Consider the following 18,726-nt stretch of genomic DNA (forward strand, 5'->3'; position numbering starts at 1 on the left):
CACAGCCATTAATGTCTAAATAGCTGGCAACATAAGTGAGTACACCCCACAGTGAACATGTCCAAATTGTGCCCAAATGTGTCGTTGTCCCTCCCTGGTGTCATGTGTCAAGGTCCCAGGTGTAAATGGGGAGCAGGGCTGTTAAATTTGGTGTTTTGGGTACAATTATCTCATACTGGCCACTGGATATTCAACATGGCACCTCATGGCAAAGAACTCTCTGAGGATGTGAGAAATAGAATTGTTGCTCTCCACAAAGATGGCCTGGGCTATAAGAAGATTGCTAACACCCTGAAACTGAGCTACAGCATGGTGGCCAAGGTCATACAGCGGTTTTCCAGGACAGGTTCCACTCGGAACAGGCTTCGCCAGGGTCGACCAAAGAAGTTGAGTCCACGTGTTCGGCGTCATATCCAGAGGCTGGCTTTAAAAAATAGACACATGAGTGCTGCCAGCATTGCTGCAGAGGTTGAAGACGTGGGAGGTCAGCCTGTCAGTGCTCAGACCATACGCCGCACACTGCATCAACTCAGTCTGCATGGTCGTCATCCCAGAAGGAAGCTGACGCACAAGAAAGCCCGCAAACAGTTTGCTGAAGACAAGCAGTCCAAGAACATGGATTACTGGAATGCCCTGTGGTCTGACGAGACCAAGATAAACTTGTTTGGCTCAGATGGTGTCCAGCACCCTGGTGAGAAGTACCAAGACAACTGTATCTTGCCTACAGTCAAGCATGGTGGTGGTAGCATCATGGTCTTGGGCTGCATAAGTGTTGCTGGCACTGGGGAGCTGCCGTTCATTGAGGGAAACATGAATTCCAACATGTACTGTGACATTCTGAAACAGAGCATGATCCCCTCCCTTCGGAAGCTGAAGGTAAAGGTGATGGACTAAACCCAATTGAGCACCTGTGGCGCATCCTCAAGTGGAAGGTGGAGGAGTTCAAGGTGTCTAACATCCACCAGCTCCGTGATGTCATCATGGAGGAGTGGAAGAGGATTCCAGTAGCAACCTGTGCAGCTCTGGTGAATTCCATGCCCAGGAGGGTTAAGGCAGTGCTGGATAATAATGGTGGTCACACAAAATATTGACACTTTGGGCACAATTTGGACATGTTCACTGTGGGGTGTACTCACTTATGTTGCCAGCCATTTAGACATTAATGGCTGTGTGTTGAGTTATTTTCAGAAGACAGTAAATCTACACTGCTATACAAGTTGTACACTGACTACTCTAAGTTATATCCAAGTTTTATTTCTATAGTGTTGTCCCATGAAAAGATATAATAAAATATTTGCAGAAATGTGAGGTGTGTACTCACTTTTGTGATACACTGTATATATATATAACGACCGCAAACACAACCTCCAAGATGACAACTGCCTTGCTGAGGAAGCTGAAGGTAAAGGTGATGGACTAAACCCAATTGAGCACCTGTGGCGCATCCTCAAGTGGAAGGTGGAGGAGTTCAAGGTGTCTAACATCCACCAGCTCTGTGATGTCATCATGGAGGAGTGGAAGAGGATTCCAGTAGCAACCTGTGCAGCTCTGGTGAATTCCATGCCCAAGAGGGTTAAGGCAGTGCTGGATAATAATGGTGGTCACACAAAATATTGACACATTTGGGCACAATTTGGACATGTTCACTGTGGGGTGTACTCACTTATGTTGCCAGCCATTTAGACATTAATGGCTGTGTGTTGAGTTATTTTCAGAAGACAGTAAATCTACACTGCTATACAAGTTGTACACTGACTACTCTAAGTTATATCCAAGTTTCATGTCTATAGTGTTGTCCCATGAAAAGATATAATCAAATATTTGCAGAAATGTGAGGGGTGTACTCACTTTTGTGATACACTGTATATATATATAGCCTCCTAGTGTTCCTGAGCTCCCAGAGACTGTAGACTATGTTTATGTGCCATGCCCACCTCTCTGGGAGCACTCGGGTTGTGAGCAGCATTTTGCAAGGCCAGACTGGAAATGCATTGAAAGACCTTGTGCTTCTGTGAATGGCACTCTAAGCAGTCCTCCAAAATATGCAGCTAGTCTACAGTCATGAGATAGGTAGCATTTATATAAAATGGTCATTGTGAAATTAGGATCTACATTCCAAAATTTAAGAAAAAGTATGGATACAGAGTAAGCAATTTTTTATCAATTTACTCTATAGAAATAATTGGAATAATAACCGCTCTGAGGTGGATCGAAGAAGTCAAACCAATTAGATCAGTTATATGTACTGACTCACTGGCAGTTTTAATAAGCTTTGAAACAGGAAAATCAGTAAGAGAGGATTTGGTTATCGAAGCTAGACATATTTTATTGAATCTGAAGAATCTTGGAATAATAGTTCAGTTTTGTTGGGTTCCAGCACATGTTGGTATTAAAGGAAATGAAGTGGCTGACAAATTAGCTAAAAAAGCGCTAGAAAAAGAACATATAGGAATTAATATTCCAATAGGGAAGGGGGAAGCCAAAACTAAAATTTAATCTGAAGTTCTGCTGAAATGGCAAAATAAATAGAAAGCAGAATATAATGCCAGGCAATATCATACAATCCAGGAAAAGGTATGGGGGAAAAGGACAACATCACTAGGCCTCAACAGAAGGGAAGAGATTGTATATAGTAGATTAAGGTTGGGTCACACAGGTCTTAATAGCACACTACGGTTAATAGGGAAAGGCAATGGGTTATGTAATGTAATGTCATGTCCAAGAAGATGTACGTAGATCATGTCTTATTTAGCTGCAATAAATACACAGAATATAGACACCAATGGCAAGAAAGGGAGGCAGGGAATGGAATAGAAAATATTCTTAAAGAAGAAGGGATGCAGTATGACAGAATAAAATCATTTGTTATTTTCCTTAATGATACAGGTTTAATTAAAAGGATCTAAGACCTAGAAAAACATAGCCTGCACCAAAGAGATGTCACCTGCCAGTAAACCAAGAAGAAGAAGAAGAAGAAGAAGAAGAAGGCTCAGTGGAGGTTATTTTGCTTTGTTTTTTGTGACTCTCTGGGTTTGGTTTGGATTTGCTCCTTGTTTGCCTAGTATGCCTTGTTTGCCTTGTTAGCCCAGTTTGCTTTGTTAGCCTAGTTAGCCTAGTATGCTTTGTTAGCCTAGTTAGCCTGGGTTGCCTTGTTTGCCTTGATATTCTAATTCGCCTTGTTAGACTAGTTTGCCTTTTTAGCCTAGTTCGCCTTGTTCACCTAGTTAGCCTTATTTGGCCTTGTTTAGCTGTGTTTAGTTATGTTTAGTCTTGTTTAGCCTTGTTTAGTTATGTTTAGTCTTGTTTAGCCTTGTTTGATTAAGTTAGGCTTGTTAGCCTTGTTTAACCTTGTTTAGCTGTGTTTCACCTTGTTTAGTCCTGTTCACTTTTTGTCTTGTCTTTTGTTATTATTAAATATTAGTTTTTGTTACATCTCTGCGTGTGTGTCCGCCCTTTTGTCTAGTCCTAGCCCCTGCCGTGCCTATTGGAGACGCTCCACACAGCAAAGCGCCCACTGCAGCGTATGCCCAGCATCCAGTGCCTGCTGGGGATGCTCATGTTCCCCCAGTACCCACTGCAGATGTGGTCAGGGTGCCAGTGCCCACTCAGAGCCAGTGCTCGTGACCATCCCATGTCCACTTTAGAAGCCGTCTCTGACTTTCCTAAGGGTAAATCAGCAGTTCAGAAGACCATAGATGCTGTGTTGGTAGTTTCGGGCTCTTCAGCCACCCAGTCAGAGTCAAGCAGTTCCAAGTTTTCACCAGGCTTCAAGCAGCTGATTCAAGACGCCTCTCCAGGCTCCAAGCAGCTGATTCAAGACACCTCTCCAGGCTCCAAGCAGCTGATTCAAGACACCTCTCCAGGCTCCAAGCAGCTGATTTAGAACGCCTCTCCAGGCTCCAAGCAGCTGATTCAAGACACCTCTCCAGGCTCCAAGCAGCTGACTCCAGACTCCTCTTCAGGCTCCAAGCAGCTGATTCCGGATGCCTCTCCAGTGTTCTTGCAGCTGACTCCGGATGCCTCTCCAATGTTCTTGCAGCTGATTTCGGACGCCTCTCCAGGGTCCTCGCAGCTGATTCCGGACGCCTTTCCAGGGTCCTTGCAGCTGACTCCGGACACCTCTCCAGGGTCCTCGCAGCTGACTCCGGACGCCTCTCCAGGGTCCTTGCAGCTGACTCCGGACACCTGTGCGCATGCGCGGAGCCATGCATGCAGCCGGTTACAGTAGTTCCCGTTCGTGTTTACTTTCGTTTTTCTTTTTAACTTTATTTATCTTTTTTAATATTTTATTTATTTAAGGCAACTTAGTGAAGCTGTGCCCTCTCGAAACATGCTAGTAGAGAGAGTCTTGGTCTGTTTTTTTGCCGTAAAAATGCTTATTTCAATCTCCTGGTCCGCCGCTGCGCAGCAACATGTTAAAGGATATAAGCCGTGTCTCCCCTCTCTCATCATCGGCAACGTGGGATCACTGGCTAATAAAATGGACGAGCTTACAGCATTATCCAGGAGTCAGAAGGAGTACCGGGAGTGTAGTTTAATGTGCTTTTCGGCGACATGGCTACACCAGGACATTTCGGATGACAACGTTTCCATTGAGGGCTTTCAGACTATTCGGGCTGACCGGGACTGCACTAAGAGCGGTAAGCGCAGGGGAGGAGGGCTCGCTGTGCTGGTTCATAATCGTTGGTGTAACCCTGGTCACATTACCATCAAGGCACATGCCTGTTGCCCGGACATTGAGCTGTTGGCTGTTGGACTCAGGCCATATTATCTACCGCGAGAGTTCTCACATGTTATTATTGTGGCTGTTTACGTCCCCCCTCTGCCAACCCGACATCGGTGTGTGAAGTCATTCACTCCAAACTCAACACCCGACGCGTCTCCAAACTCAACACCCGACTGCATTCATCGCGATATCAGGTGACTTCAACCATGTCACTATGGCCAAGGTACTACCAAACTTCACTCAGTATGTGGACTGTCCTACCAGAGAAGAAAGAACACTGGACCTGCTGTATGCTAATGTTAAGGAGGCATACAGCTGTTCCCCTCTCCCCCCTCTGGGGGGGTCAGACAACAACTTGGTGAACCTCAGGCCCCGTTATGTGCCGCTGGTAAAGAGTCAGCCTGTGACAACGAGGACAGTAAGGAGATGGTCTGAGGGTACGTACGAGGCACTGCAGGACTGTTTCGAGGCTACAGACTGGCCGGCACTCTGTGAGCCACACGGAGAGGACATCGACGGGCTCACAGAGTGCATCACTGACTACATTAACTTCTGTGTAGACTCCACTGTACCAACCAGGACTGTTAAGTGTTACCCAAGTAACAAGCCATGGGTAACAAAGGACATTAAAGCTCTCCTTAACAATAAGAAGAGGGCCTTTAGAGCTGGAGACAGGGAGGAGGTGAGAACGATGCAGAAGGAACTTAAGACAACTATCAGGGAGGCTACTACCAAACTTCACTCAGTATGTGGACTGTCCTACCAGAGAAGAAAGAACACTGGACCTGCTGTATGCTAATGTTAAGGAGGCATACAGCTGTTCCCCTCTCCCCCCTCTGGGGGGGTCAGACAACAACTTGGTGAACCTCAGGCCCCGTTATGTGCCGCTGGTAAAGAGTCAGCCTGTGACAACGAGGACAGTAAGGAGATGGTCTGAGGGTACGTACGAGGCACTGCAGGACTGTTTCGAGGCTACAGACTGGCCGGCACTCTGTGAGCCACACGGAGAGGACATCGACGGGCTCACAGAGTGCATCACTGACTACATTAACTTCTGTGTAGACTCCACTGTACCAACCAGGACTGTTAAGTGTTACCCAAGTAACAAGCCATGGGTAACAAAGGACATTAAAGCTCTCCTTAACAATAAGAAGAGGGCCTTTAGAGCTGGAGACAGGGAGGAGGTGAGAACGATGCAGAAGGAACTTAAGACAACTATCAGGGAGGCTAAAAACACATATAGGAGGAAGCTGGAGGGGAAACTCCAGCAAAACAACATGAGGGAGGTCTGGAGTGGAATGAGGACCATCACCGGCTTCAGGTCCAGCAACAACAGAGGAGCAGAGGGCAGCGTGGACAGGGCCAATGAGCTAAATCTGTTCTTTAACAGATTTGACACTACAAGCTCTGTCCTCCCCAGTCCTGATTCTTCTGCTGCTGGTCCTCAGCAGCCCACTATACTCACCCTCCCTCCTCCTCCAGGAAGTCTGCCCCCCCTCCTGTGATCGTCCACCTCACACCTCCACCCCTCCTCCACCCGACACCTCTACAGTGAGCCTCACTTCTGACCAGGTGAGAAAACAATTAAAGAGACTCCAAACAAACAAGGCTGCAGGACCTGATGGGGTCCCCCCCTCCGGCCCATAGTCCAGTCACTTCTGGACCCCCTCCAGTTCACCTATCAGCCCCGTCTGGGAGTAGAGGATGCCATCATCTACCTGCTCAACTGAGTCTACACTCACCTGGACAAGCCAGCCAGCACTGTGAGGGTCATGTTATTTGACTTCTCCAGTGCATTCAACACCATTCGGCCTGCTCTTCTGGGTGACAAACTGACAGTAATGCAAGTAGACGCCCCCCTCGTGTCCTGGATTGTTGACTACCTAACTGGTAGACCACAGTATGTACGCCTGCAGCACTGTGTGTCGGATAGAGTGATTAGCAACACTGGAGCTCCGCAGGGAACGGTCCTCTCTCCCTTCCTCTTTACCCTCTACACCACGGACTTCAGCTACTGCACAGAGAACTGTCACCTACAGAAGTTTTCTGATGACTCTGCAATAGTTGGATGTATCAGAAGGGATGATGAGGATGAGTACAGGGCAACGGTGAAGGACTTTGTCACGTGGTGCAAGCTGAACCACCTGCAGCTCAATGTGACAAAGACAAAGGAACTGGTGGTGGACCTGAGGAGGGACAAGGCTACACCTCTACAGTGACCCCTGTGTCTATCAGGAGGGTCAGTGTGGACATTGTGGAGGACTACAAATATCTGGGAGTGCACATTGACAATAAACTGGACTGGGCTAAGAACACTGATGCCCTCTACAGGAAGGGCCAAAGTCGGCTCTATTTTTTGAGGCGCCTGAGGTCCTTCAACATCTGCCGGACTATGCTCAAGATCTTCTATGAGTCTGTGGTAGCGAGTGCTATCCTCTATGCTGTTGCATGCTGGGGAAGCAGGCTGAGGGTGGCAGATGCCAACAGACTCAACAAATTGATCCGCAAGGCCGGTGATGTCGTGGGTGTGGAGCTGGACTCTCTTATAGCAGTATCGGAGAGGAGGACGCTGTCTAAGCTGCAGGCTATTATGAACAATGGCTCCCACCCACTTTATGCCACAGTGATGAGTCAAAGGAGCACATTCAGTGCAAGACTCATTCTCCCAAAATGCACCACAGAGCGCCACAGGAAGTCTTTTCTGCCTGTGGCCATCAGACTCTATAATTCAAGCCCCACCACCACCAAGTTGCCACTGTTGGGTCCCTGAGCAAGGCCCTTAACCCTCAGTTAAGGATAAAAGCGTCTGCTAAATGCTGTAAATGTAATTCCTCCCTTAATATGTGACTCTATGGTTCACCTGTGCAATATTCAGTGCAATTTTTGTATTCATATGTGCAATAATAATAATGATAATAATTAATTATTTAATTATGTGTAAATAAGTTTTTTTTTTTTTTTCTTCTTCTTAGTTTTTAGCTAGTAGAGTGTTTATTTTTCTACATAAGTGGGTGCTACTGTAAGAACTGCAATTTCCCTCTGATATCAATAAAGTATTCTGATTCTGATTCTCTCCAGGGTCCTCGCAGCTGATTCCGGACGCCTCTCCAGGGTTCTCGCAGCTGACTCCGGACGCCTCTCCAGGGTCCTCGCAGCTGATTCCGGACGCCTCTCCAGGGTTCTCACAGCTGATTCCGGACACCTCTCCAGGGTCCTCGCAGCTGATTCCGGACTCCTCTCCAGTGTCCTCGCAGCTGATTCACGAAGTTTCTCCAGGGTTCTCGCAGCTGATTCCGGACGCCTCTCCAGGGTCCTCGCAGCTGATTCCGGACGCCTCTCCAGTGTTCTCGCAGCTGATTCACGAAGTTTCTCCAGGGTTCTCACAGCTGATTTCGGACGCCTCTCCAGGGTCCTTGCAGCTGATTCAAGAAGTTTCTCCAGGGTCCTTGCAGCTGATTTCGGACACCTCTCCAGGGTCCTCGCAGCTGACTCCGGACGCCTCTCCAGGGTCCTTGCAGCTGATTCATGAAGTTTCTCTTGGGTTCTCGCAGCTGATTACGGACGCCTCTCGAGAGTCCTCGCAGCTGATTCAAGAAGTTTTTCCAGGGTCCTCGCAGCTGACTCCGGACGCCTCTCCAGGGTCCTCGCAGCTGACTCCGGACGCCTCTCCAGGGTCCTCGCAGCTGACTCCATACGCCTCTCCAGTGTTCTCGCAGCTGATTCACAAAGTTTCTTCAGGGTTCTCACAGCTGATTCACGAAGTTTCTCCAGGGTTCTCGCAGCTGATTCCGGACGCCTCTCCAGGGTCCTTGCAGCTGACTCCGGACGCCTCTCCAGTGTTCTCGCAGCTGATTCACAAAGTTTCTTCAGGGTTCTCTCAGCTGATTCACAAAGTTTCTCCAGGGTTCTCGCAGCTGATTCCGGACACCTCTCCAGGGTCCTCGCAGCTGACTCTTGACTCCTTGCAGCTGATTCTATGTTCCATGACGGTGCCTCCAGTTGGTGCTCCAGGTCTCAAGTTGGCACTCCTAGATGGTGCTCCAGGCCTTGTGTTTGCACCCCCAGAGACTGCACCAGGTTTCTTGTCTGTGCCCGCAGATGGTGCTTCCAGCTTCACGTCTGCGCCCACAGCCTGTGCTCCAATCCTTGTGTTAGCACCCCCAGATGGTGCTCTAGGTATCTTGTCTGCACCCTCAAACGGTGCTTCAGTCCTCAAGTGGGCAGCCCTAGAAGGAGCTTCAGGCAGGCTCCTCGTCAGCGCCCCCAGATGGCGCTTCAGGTATCTTGTTGGCGCCCCCAGACGGCGCTTTAGTTTTCTTGTTGGCGCTCCCAGACGGCGCCTCAGGTCTCTCGTTGGCACTCCAGGTCTCTCGTTGGCGCTCCCAGACGGCGCTTCAGGTCTCTCATTGGCACTCCCAGACGGCACTTCAGGTCTCTCGTTGGCGCTCCCAGACGGTGCCTCAGGTCTCTCGTTGGCGCTCCCAGATGGCGCTTCATGTCTCAAGTCGGCACCCCAACTTGGTGCCTCAGGCTCCTCATTGGCGCCCCCTGAAGGCGCTCAAGGTCTCTTGTCTGTGCTCTGTGCTTTGAATCTCCTGTCAACAATCTGTTTTCAAACACTTTTATCAAGCCTGCCTCAGGACATTCTGAATGACTTTAACTTTGCCCCTCAGGGTCCGGGACCTCCTTTTGGTTTTGTTTTGTTTGGGCACACCAGGAGGCGTGCCATTGGAGAGGGGCTTCTGTCACGACTCCAGCCTCCCAGTGTTCCTGAGCTCCCAGAGACTGTAGACTATGTTTATGTGCCATGCCCACCTCTCTGGGAGCGCTCTCACTGAGCCCTGAGCCAACGCCCCCTTTTTCATTGGTTCTCTTGGCCAATTAACTCCAGCTGTTCCTCATTTGAGGCGTATAAGAGCTGGGGGAAGGCTCAGTGGAGGTTATTTTGCTTTGTTTTTTGTGACTCTCTGGGTTTGGTTTGGATTTGCTCCTTGTTCGCCTTGTTCACCTAGTTCGCCTTATTTGGCCTTGTTTAGCTGTGTTTAGTTATGTTTAGTCCTGTTTAACCTTGTTTAGCTGTGTTTCACCTTGTTTAGTCCTGTTCACTTTGTTTTGTCTTTTGTTATTAATAAATATTAGTTTTTGTTACATCTCTGCGTGTGTGTCCGCCCTTTGGTGTAGACCTAGCCCCACGTGACAATATATATAAATTAATAAATATATATAAATAAATATATATAAATACAGTGTATCACAAAAGTGAGTACACCCCTCACATTTCTGCAGATATTTAAGTATATCTTTTCATGGGACAACACTGACAAAATGACACTTTGACACAATGAAAAGTAGTCTGTGTGCAGCTTATATAACAGTGTAAATTTATTCTTCCCTCAAAATAACTCAATATACAGCCATTAATGTCTAAACCACCGGCAACAAAAGTGAGTACACCCCTTAGTGAAAGTTCCTGAAGTGTCAATATTTTGTGTGGCCACCATTATTTCCCAGAACTGCCTTAACTCTCCTGGGCGTGGAGTTTACCAGAGCTTCACAGGTTGCCACTGGAATGCTTTTCCACTCCTCCATGACGACATCACGGAGCTGGCGGATATTCGAGACTTTGCGCTCCTCCACCTTCCGCTTGAGGATGCCCCAAAGATGTTCTATTGGGTTTAGGTCTGGAGACATGCTTGGCCAGTCCATCACCTTTACCCTCAGCCTCTTCAATAAAGCAGTGGTCGTCTTAGAGGTGTGTTTGGGGTAATTATCATGCTGGAACACTGCCCTGCGACCCAGTTTCCGGAGGGAGGGGATCATGCTCTGCTTCAGTATTTCACAGTACATATTGGAGTTCATGTGTCCCTCAATGAAATGTAACTCCCCAACACCTGCTGCACTCATGCAGCCCCAGACCATGGCATTCCCACCACCATGCTTGACTGTAGGCATGACACACTTATCTTTGTACTCCTCACCTGATTGCCGCCACACATGCTTGAGACCATCTGAACCAAACAAATTAATCTTGGTCTCATCAGACCATAGGACATGGTTCCAGTAATCCATGTCCTTTGTTGACATGTCTTCAGCAAACTGTTTGCGGGCTTTCTTGTGTAGAGACTTCAGAAGAGGCTTCCTTCTGGGGTGACAGCCATGCAGACCAATTTGATGTAGTGTGCGGCGTATGGTCTGAGCACTGACAGGCTGACCCCCCACCTTTTCAATCTCTGCAGCAATGCTGACAGCACTCCTGCGCCTATCTTTCAAAGACAGCGGTTGGATGTGACGCTGAGCACGTGCACTCAGCTTCTTTGGACGACCAACGCGAGGTCTGTTCTGAGTGGACCCTGCTCTTTTAAAACGCTGGATGATCTTGGCCACTGTGCTGCAGCTCAGTTTCAGGGTGTTGGCAATCTTCTTGTAGCCTTGGCCATCTTCATGTAGCGCAACAATTCGTCTTTTAAGATCCTCAGAGAGTTCTTTGCCATGAGGTGCCATGTTGGAACTTTCAGTGACCAGTATGAGAGAGTGTGAGAGCTGTACTACTAAATTGAACACACCTGCTCCCTATGCACACCTGAGACCTAGTAACACTAACAAATCACATGACATTTTGGAGGGAAAATGACAAGCAGTGCTCAATTTGGACATTTAGGGGTGTAGTCTCTTAGGGGTGTACTCACTTTTGTTGCCGGTGGTTTAGACATTAATGGCTGTATATTGAGTTATTTTGAGGGAAGAATAAATTTACACTGTTATATAAGCTGCACACAGACTACTTTTCATTGTGTCAAAGTGTCATTTTGTCAGTGTTGTCCCATGAAAAGATATACTTAAATATCTGCAGAAATGTGAGGGGTGTACTCACTTTTGTGATACACTGTATGTATATATATATATATATATACAAAAATATTTATATATATTTATATATATATATATACACGTGATTTAATTTTGACCCACTGCTCCTGCAAATTAAGCATATTTACCTTCTTTTGTAAGAAACCAGTCATGTTTCAGCTTCTTTTTTTTATTTTACCTGCTCATCTCTTCAGATTTAGTTTACTGAATAATGAGATTTGTTTTTCTTCTATGTCTTAGGTCAATACTAAATTTTATTTTCCTAGCAGAGCAGTTTTACATAGGATTTAGAAAAAGAAATGATTGTGGTTCAGTTTATTGCTTGCATTGTTGCTTTTAGGTCACCCTGCAAATGACCTAAAAACCTTTCAAATGACTGCAAATTACTTCTTTATCATTAGTGTAAAAGCACATTGCAGAATATCTTATGGTACACCTGTAGAAGGACAATGTATGGTTACTGTATGGTACTAACAGTAATTTTTTACAAATTTTAATAAATTTGTCTCTAAGAACTTATCCCTTTTTTTTTTTTTTACATCTAAAACTTAATTTTTTTTTATGCAACCAATACATATATACAAGTATTATTATTCTGACAGAATTATTTGTTAATTCTATCTATCTATCTATCTATCTATCTATCTATCTATCTATCTATCTATCTATCTATCTATCTATCTATCTATCTATCTATCTATCTTTCTTTTTTTATATCTAATAACAAAACATTAGAGGTTAAATACCCCCCCCCCCCCACTATACATAGCAGACGGAAAATCAATATTCTGCTCAAGACTTTTTGTTCCATACTTTAACTGCATTTTTATATGCTCCCTATTTAATTTTAGCTTTGTATTTTAAATTGTGTTTGACACTGTTTAACAAAAGTTGATTTTAATATTTCTCTTAATTTTTTTCTTATTTTATTCACCCATTTATCTGGTCTTTTATCAGATAAAAAACACTGAAAGGTTTATTTCAGTTTTTGGTTTTCAAAAATCTTTTTTGTTGCAAAACATTTTAAATGTGAGATAAAAGCCATGGACTTTAAAAGAAATATTTTATAAAATTGTTTCTAGTGACTTACTGATTTCAGTGCAAGAGCTGCTATTCAGCCCTAGTCAATAGATGGAGTAATTGACTTAAGCATGAGCATAATTAATTTATTTACACTAAGCAGCACTTAGTCAAGGAAGAAGTTGTGTTCACACGTTTACGTTCACTGTTAGCTCAGTGTGGGATGTTTTTAACTTTTGTGTTGTTACAAAAACTATACTGAGAAATCAGTGTGCAGTCACAGCACAGCTTGTAACAGATTTTCATACTCTTTGCATTTAGAGACCAATAAAGTACATAATATAGGTACTTACGTAATAAAATGTTTGACATTTTTTTACACTTGATGTTAAACGTGAATTGACTCTACTGTTTATTTTTTCCACACAGAATATTTGAAAGAACAAAAACATTGAAATATTATAAATGCACAAATGATTCCAGACATAAAATGCCATTTACCCAGTTCTGTATGATTTTAAGTTGACTTGGTTGTTACACACATTGGAGAGAAACCTCAGGAAAATGGCAAAGCCTCGCTGCTGATACTTCTGCATGCAAAAAAGACAACACCACCAGCATTAGCACTATTTCATTCAATTTCTTCATCAAAACATGATCGCCACTATCATCATAACTATTACTGTGTCTTTTTGGGTTAGCTGTCTCTGTTTCAAAGTTTAAACATTTTCTCAAATATTCTATAAAGCTTTCCTGATGATCACTTTTAGCAGATTATGCGTTTTTCTTTCCTGTATAAAACCTTTTTTTCTTTTTTTTGCAATTACACAAACTAATTACACAAGTAGTTTCAGTTATTAGGGAGCCTACATGTTCGGTTGCAAGATTAAGTTTGTGAAAAATACCTAGATTTTTGCATAAATTGCTCATATAAACATAGATTTTTTCCTTGTTCCAGAAATAGTTAAAACAGTTGGAAAATAAAATAAAATAAAAATAAAAACAATGTTTCTGACAGTAAATTTGACTTGTATTTCACTGCAGACAGTATGAAACCAAGATATTTTATGTTTCTGCATTTCAGGGCTGCAACACATTCCAAAAAAGTAGGGACGGTAAAGAATTTACTACTTTGTAATGTTCTTCTCACATTTAAATTATGTTTTGGCACCAAGGATACCAAGCAATTAAGTGTCCAGCAGCAATAACATCTGGAGGCTTGAGTATATCACCCTTGTCTAGCAGCTGGCAACCAAATAAGCAGTGTCAATCAACTTCACAGAATCGTCTTGACAGCAAAGCTCAAGGAAAGGTGCTAAGCAGCTTGGAGCCTGGCATAGCATGGAGCTAACAGCATTAATCAGAGCCTGTACTCCCCAAACCTCAATGCTCTATAAAACTGCTCCAGCTCCAGAGACAGCTGCCACACACCCGATTGCGCTAGCTTAAGCTATAGCAATTCAGACTGATGCACCTGTCGAACTGGTCCTTCTTCATAAACCGGGGCAACCGAATATATGACCACCATTTCTAATAGACCCCGGATGACTCGATAGACCTAGGATTTCCAATAATCTTATTTCGGCCCAGTACATAATTTCTTAAATAGACCTGCTACTGTAAACCCTGCCAGTACACATAGGACCTGGTACACACGTATACCTCTTTTAAAACCATGATAATTTCCTCAGGGCTCTCTCTTACAGTTAAGGTCTATACTTGCTCCCACCATGCAGGTTTGATACCATTTTCTCTAACATTGTCCCCAGTACCTCCATTTTGTGTCAAGGCAAGTCTCTCATTCTCTGCTTGGAGCTGCCCCACCTGCTCCTGCAGCCTCTGTAGCTCCCCATCCATGAGTAGACTCCTAGCCAATGGGGTTCTCTCCGTTAGGATGCTAGCTGCTGTTCTCTACCACACACAACCACGCTGATGCTGCTCTAATTTTCAACTACACCTTAATTATTGACAGGAAGACAACGTCAATATAAAATTTTGCTGACTACGCTAGAATGTGGTGTCCCCTATTTTCTTAGAGAGAGTACCAGACTACGCCACCTAGAGCAAAGGTACTTAGCAGCTTGAAGTCTGGTGTAGCATAAAGCTAACAGCATTAATCAGAAGCTGCTGAATGCTTGTACTCCCCAAAGTAGCCCTGCTACTTAGCTATATGCTTCTTGTACGCAGTCACCATGTACCAACTAAAATGCCGGGCAGCAAATGCTAAGCGGGACTCATCTGTGCCCGTCCATCCACACCTCAACGCTCTATAAAACTGCTCCAGCTCCAGAGACCGCTGCCACACACACGCTTGTGCTAGCTTAAGTTAGCAGCAGTGTACCAGGACAGTTCATAGGACCTTGAGGTGTCTGTATAAATGCCCTGCCCTTGGACCCCAGCTGGTTCAATAACTGCCTGCTCCCGACTTAATTAAAATGTACACCCCCAAAACAAAAAAAGAGGAAAGTATATTCTGCAGGCTACAATCATTAAGATTGATATTCCACCCAGCCACATTCCCTTGGACAACTCCATCCAAGCAACAGCAATCCAATTAACTAACATTTACAGAGAAACATCAACGTAATGTTAGCATCCCACCAAAATACATCTTGACCACAAAAACCCTTGATAAATTGGCAAAATAGCCACCCCCCCATATATACTACTTGGGGATTTCTAAAGGCACAATTTGCTTTGAAGGAGACAGAGCACAAAGCCAAAAGTGAAACTCACTCACTCACTTTCTCAACCGCTTATCCAATTAGGGTCGGGGGGGTGCTGCCTATCCCAGCTTTTCAATGGGTGCAAGGCACACAGAAACACCATGGGCCCCGGCCAGTCCATCGCAGGGCAGACACACATACACACACACACGCACACATACACACACCCATTCACCTATAGGGCAATTCAGTGTCTCCAATTAACCTGACTGCATGTTTTTGGACTGTGGGAGAAAAACGGAGCTCCCGGAGGAAACCCACGCAGACACGGGGAGAACATGCAAACTTCACACAGAAAGAACCCAGACCACCCCGACTGGGAATCGAACCCAGGATCTTCTTGTCGTGAGGCAACAGTGCTACCCACCGAGCCACTGTGCCACCCAAAAGGGAAACTAATAGAATAATTAATTAGTGCATACAATCTAATAATGAATATACCAGCCCACACATACCTCCACCCAGGTCATGGTTCATACTTCACCATTACCGTAACAATATGTAAACCAGACCTCATTTTACAATTTGCATGGAAAGTGTGGGGAGACTTATAAGAAAGTGATCATTTTACCATCCTTATAACTCCAAAAACTCAAATGATACAGACCCCCAACAATGGAGACTGAGCAAGGTGGACTGTAAACACAGCAAAAACAGAGTCGACAGTATTTTGTAAACATCATCACAAGTACCCCAACCACAAAAATTGCAGTGTTCCTTACATTTACTATGACTTTTATTTGATTTATTTGTTTGAACCCAAGATATTTCATGTTTTGTCTGCTCAACCTTATTTCATTTATTAATAAACATCCATTCCTGCATTTCAGGCCTGCAACACATTCCAAAAAAAGTTGGGACTGGGGCAATTTAGGGCTAGTAATGAGGTCAAAAAACTAAATAATGATGGGATTTCAAACAGGTGATGTCAACAGGTGATTGTAATCATGGTTTGGTACAAAAGCAGCATCCGGGAAAGGCTGAGTCTTTGATGAGCAAGATGGCCAGAGGATCTCCAGTTTGTCAACAAATGTGTGAGAAAATGATTAAAATGTTTACAAACAATGAACCTTAAAAAATGGGAAGGGATTTGCATATTTCTCCCTCTACAGTGCATAATATCATTAAACCATTCAAGGAATCAGGAGGAATTTTAGTGTGTAAAGGCCAAATGCGCAAGCTGAAGCTGAACGCCGATGATCTTCGATCCCTCAGACGGCACTGCATCTGTCATCTGACCAAAGATGAAAAGGACCATCCAGACTGTTATTAGCAACAAGTCCAAAAGCCAGGGTTTGTCATGGTATGGGGTTGTGTCAGTGCCCTTGGCAAAGGTCATTGACACTTAAGTGATGGCAGCATTAATGCAAAAAAGTACATTGAGATCTTAGAGCAATATATGCTGCCTTCAAGACGTCATCTTTTCCAGGGACGTCCATGCATTTTTCAACAAGACAATGCAAAACCACATGCTGCACACATTACAAAGGCATGGCTGCAAAAGAAGAGGGTACACATGTACTGGACTGGCCTGCCTACAGTCCTGACCTTATCCCAAATAGAGAATTTTGAAGGGAAAAATGCAACAATGACGACCCCGTACTGTTGAACATCTTAAGACGTGTTTGCAGGAAGAATGAGACAAAATAAAAGCTAAAACACTAAATTGCTTGATATCCTCGGTGCCAAAACATCTTTTAAGTTGGTGAAAAGGAATGGCAACATTACAAAGTGGTAAATGCTTTACCATCCCAAATTTTTTTGGAATGTGTTGCAGACCTGAAATGCAGGAATGAAGGTTTATTCATAAATGAAATGAAGTTCACCAGACAAAACTTGAAATATCTCAGGTTCATCCTGTCTTCAGTCAAATAAAAGTCAAAGTAAATGTAAGAAACTACTATTTTATTATTTGCTTTTTCCATGCTGTCCCAACTTTTTCTGATTTGGGGTTGTAAAATGTAAAGATGGAATGGGCACTAGTGACAATTAGATAGCAGAATGCCTCTCTAATGCTTTCAAAAAGACTTTATCTGGGAACTAATCACCAGTTTCAAACCCTCCAGAAACAAATGTAAAACAATAAAATTATTTTTTTTATCTAGCAATACAAAATCGTGTAACCAGAATTCTACTCCAAAGGAACTACAGCTTTTACTAAATAAGGCTTGCAACACAGTGACTTGGCCTGATAATATACGTTATCAGCTGTTATAGCAGTTGCCTACAACAGGGTTTTTTAAACCGTCGCGAGCCGAATAAAATGGGTCACAGAAAATTATGTTACATCTTGTAAACCACAGTGCAACCATAGAGTAAGATGCATTGGTTGTGTTGCCTGGGTCGCGTGAATAGTCATAGACAAAAAGTGTGTTGCTTGAAAAAAAGTTAAAAAAAACCCTGGCCTACAACTTCCAAAACCTTACTTTTAAAAATGTACAATGATATATGGAATTCTAGGAACATTTCATACAGACTGGAAAGAAGCAACAGTTATCCCCAAACTGTTATAGCCAAACTGAGAAAAGACCATAAAGATTCTAACAAGTACAGGCCCATAGCCCTGAATAGTTGTCTATGTAAAACAGTGGAGCACATGGTAAAAAACTGACTTGTGTGGTAGCTAGAATATAATCAAAATATATATATGGCTTCTGAAAAGGGAGAATTAGCTAAATATGGACTTTTATTTGAGATGCTCACTTCAGAAAAGATAATGCTGTATTTGTGTTCTTTGCCCTAAAAAAAAGCTATGATATGACCTGGAGGTATGGCATAGTGAAAAATTTACATCAAGCAGGTTTTATGGGGCGAATCCCAACCTTTGTAGCGGGCTTTCTAGAAAACAAAAGAAAACAAAAGTCAGAATCAGTAACACATACTCAGATCACCGCAATCAAGAAATGGGAATTCCACAGGGTAGTATACTATCAGTCACCTTTTTTAACCTCAAAATCAATAGTGCAATCAAGGAGATTTCAATAAGTTGATGATTTATGCATTGGGTACAGAGGGAGATTTATGTTGAATACCCCAATTACAACTCAGTATCAACAATGGTTTAAAAAAATTCAACAGTAGTCAGGGTCTGTCATGGTATGGGGCTGTGTCAATGCCCTTGGCAAAGGTAATAATACAAAGCACCACTACAACCCAGACCTCATCTCAGTTAAAGCACCTAACAAAAAAGTCTCTAGTCAGAATGTTCATCGCTGGTGGCCTAAATAATTAATTAATGTGCTCAGTAAGGGCATGAAAAATGTGTGTATTGTTGTAATGTAAATTATTTTAGGTAATTTCAAAGGGGTCAAAAATTTTATTATATACAGTATTAAATTGTAAACATTTTTGTTTGGTAAATTACTTATCAGACAGTTCAATAACCAT

General features: G+C 43.9%; 1 protein-coding gene across 1 annotated transcript in view; it reads right to left on the minus strand.

Annotated features, from left to right (window-relative positions):
- gc (GC vitamin D binding protein) overlaps positions 1-14,470 on the minus strand; it is a 29,408-nt gene extending 14,938 nt beyond the window's left edge. Inside the window, exons 1-3 of the mRNA XM_063018329.1 lie at positions 14,333-14,470; positions 13,115-13,203; positions 1,949-2,053 (exon numbers count right to left, since the gene is read on the minus strand). Of these exons, the coding sequence (XP_062874399.1) occupies positions 1,949-2,053; positions 13,115-13,203; positions 14,333-14,470 (332 nt within the window). The remainder of the gene's footprint in view (positions 1-1,948; positions 2,054-13,114; positions 13,204-14,332) is intronic.
- Positions 14,471-18,726: the final 4,256 nt, after the last annotated feature.

The sequence above is a fragment of the Trichomycterus rosablanca genome, chromosome 21 (assembly GCF_030014385.1).
Source record: "Trichomycterus rosablanca isolate fTriRos1 chromosome 21, fTriRos1.hap1, whole genome shotgun sequence".
Lineage (NCBI taxonomy): Eukaryota > Metazoa > Chordata > Actinopteri > Siluriformes > Trichomycteridae > Trichomycterus > Trichomycterus rosablanca.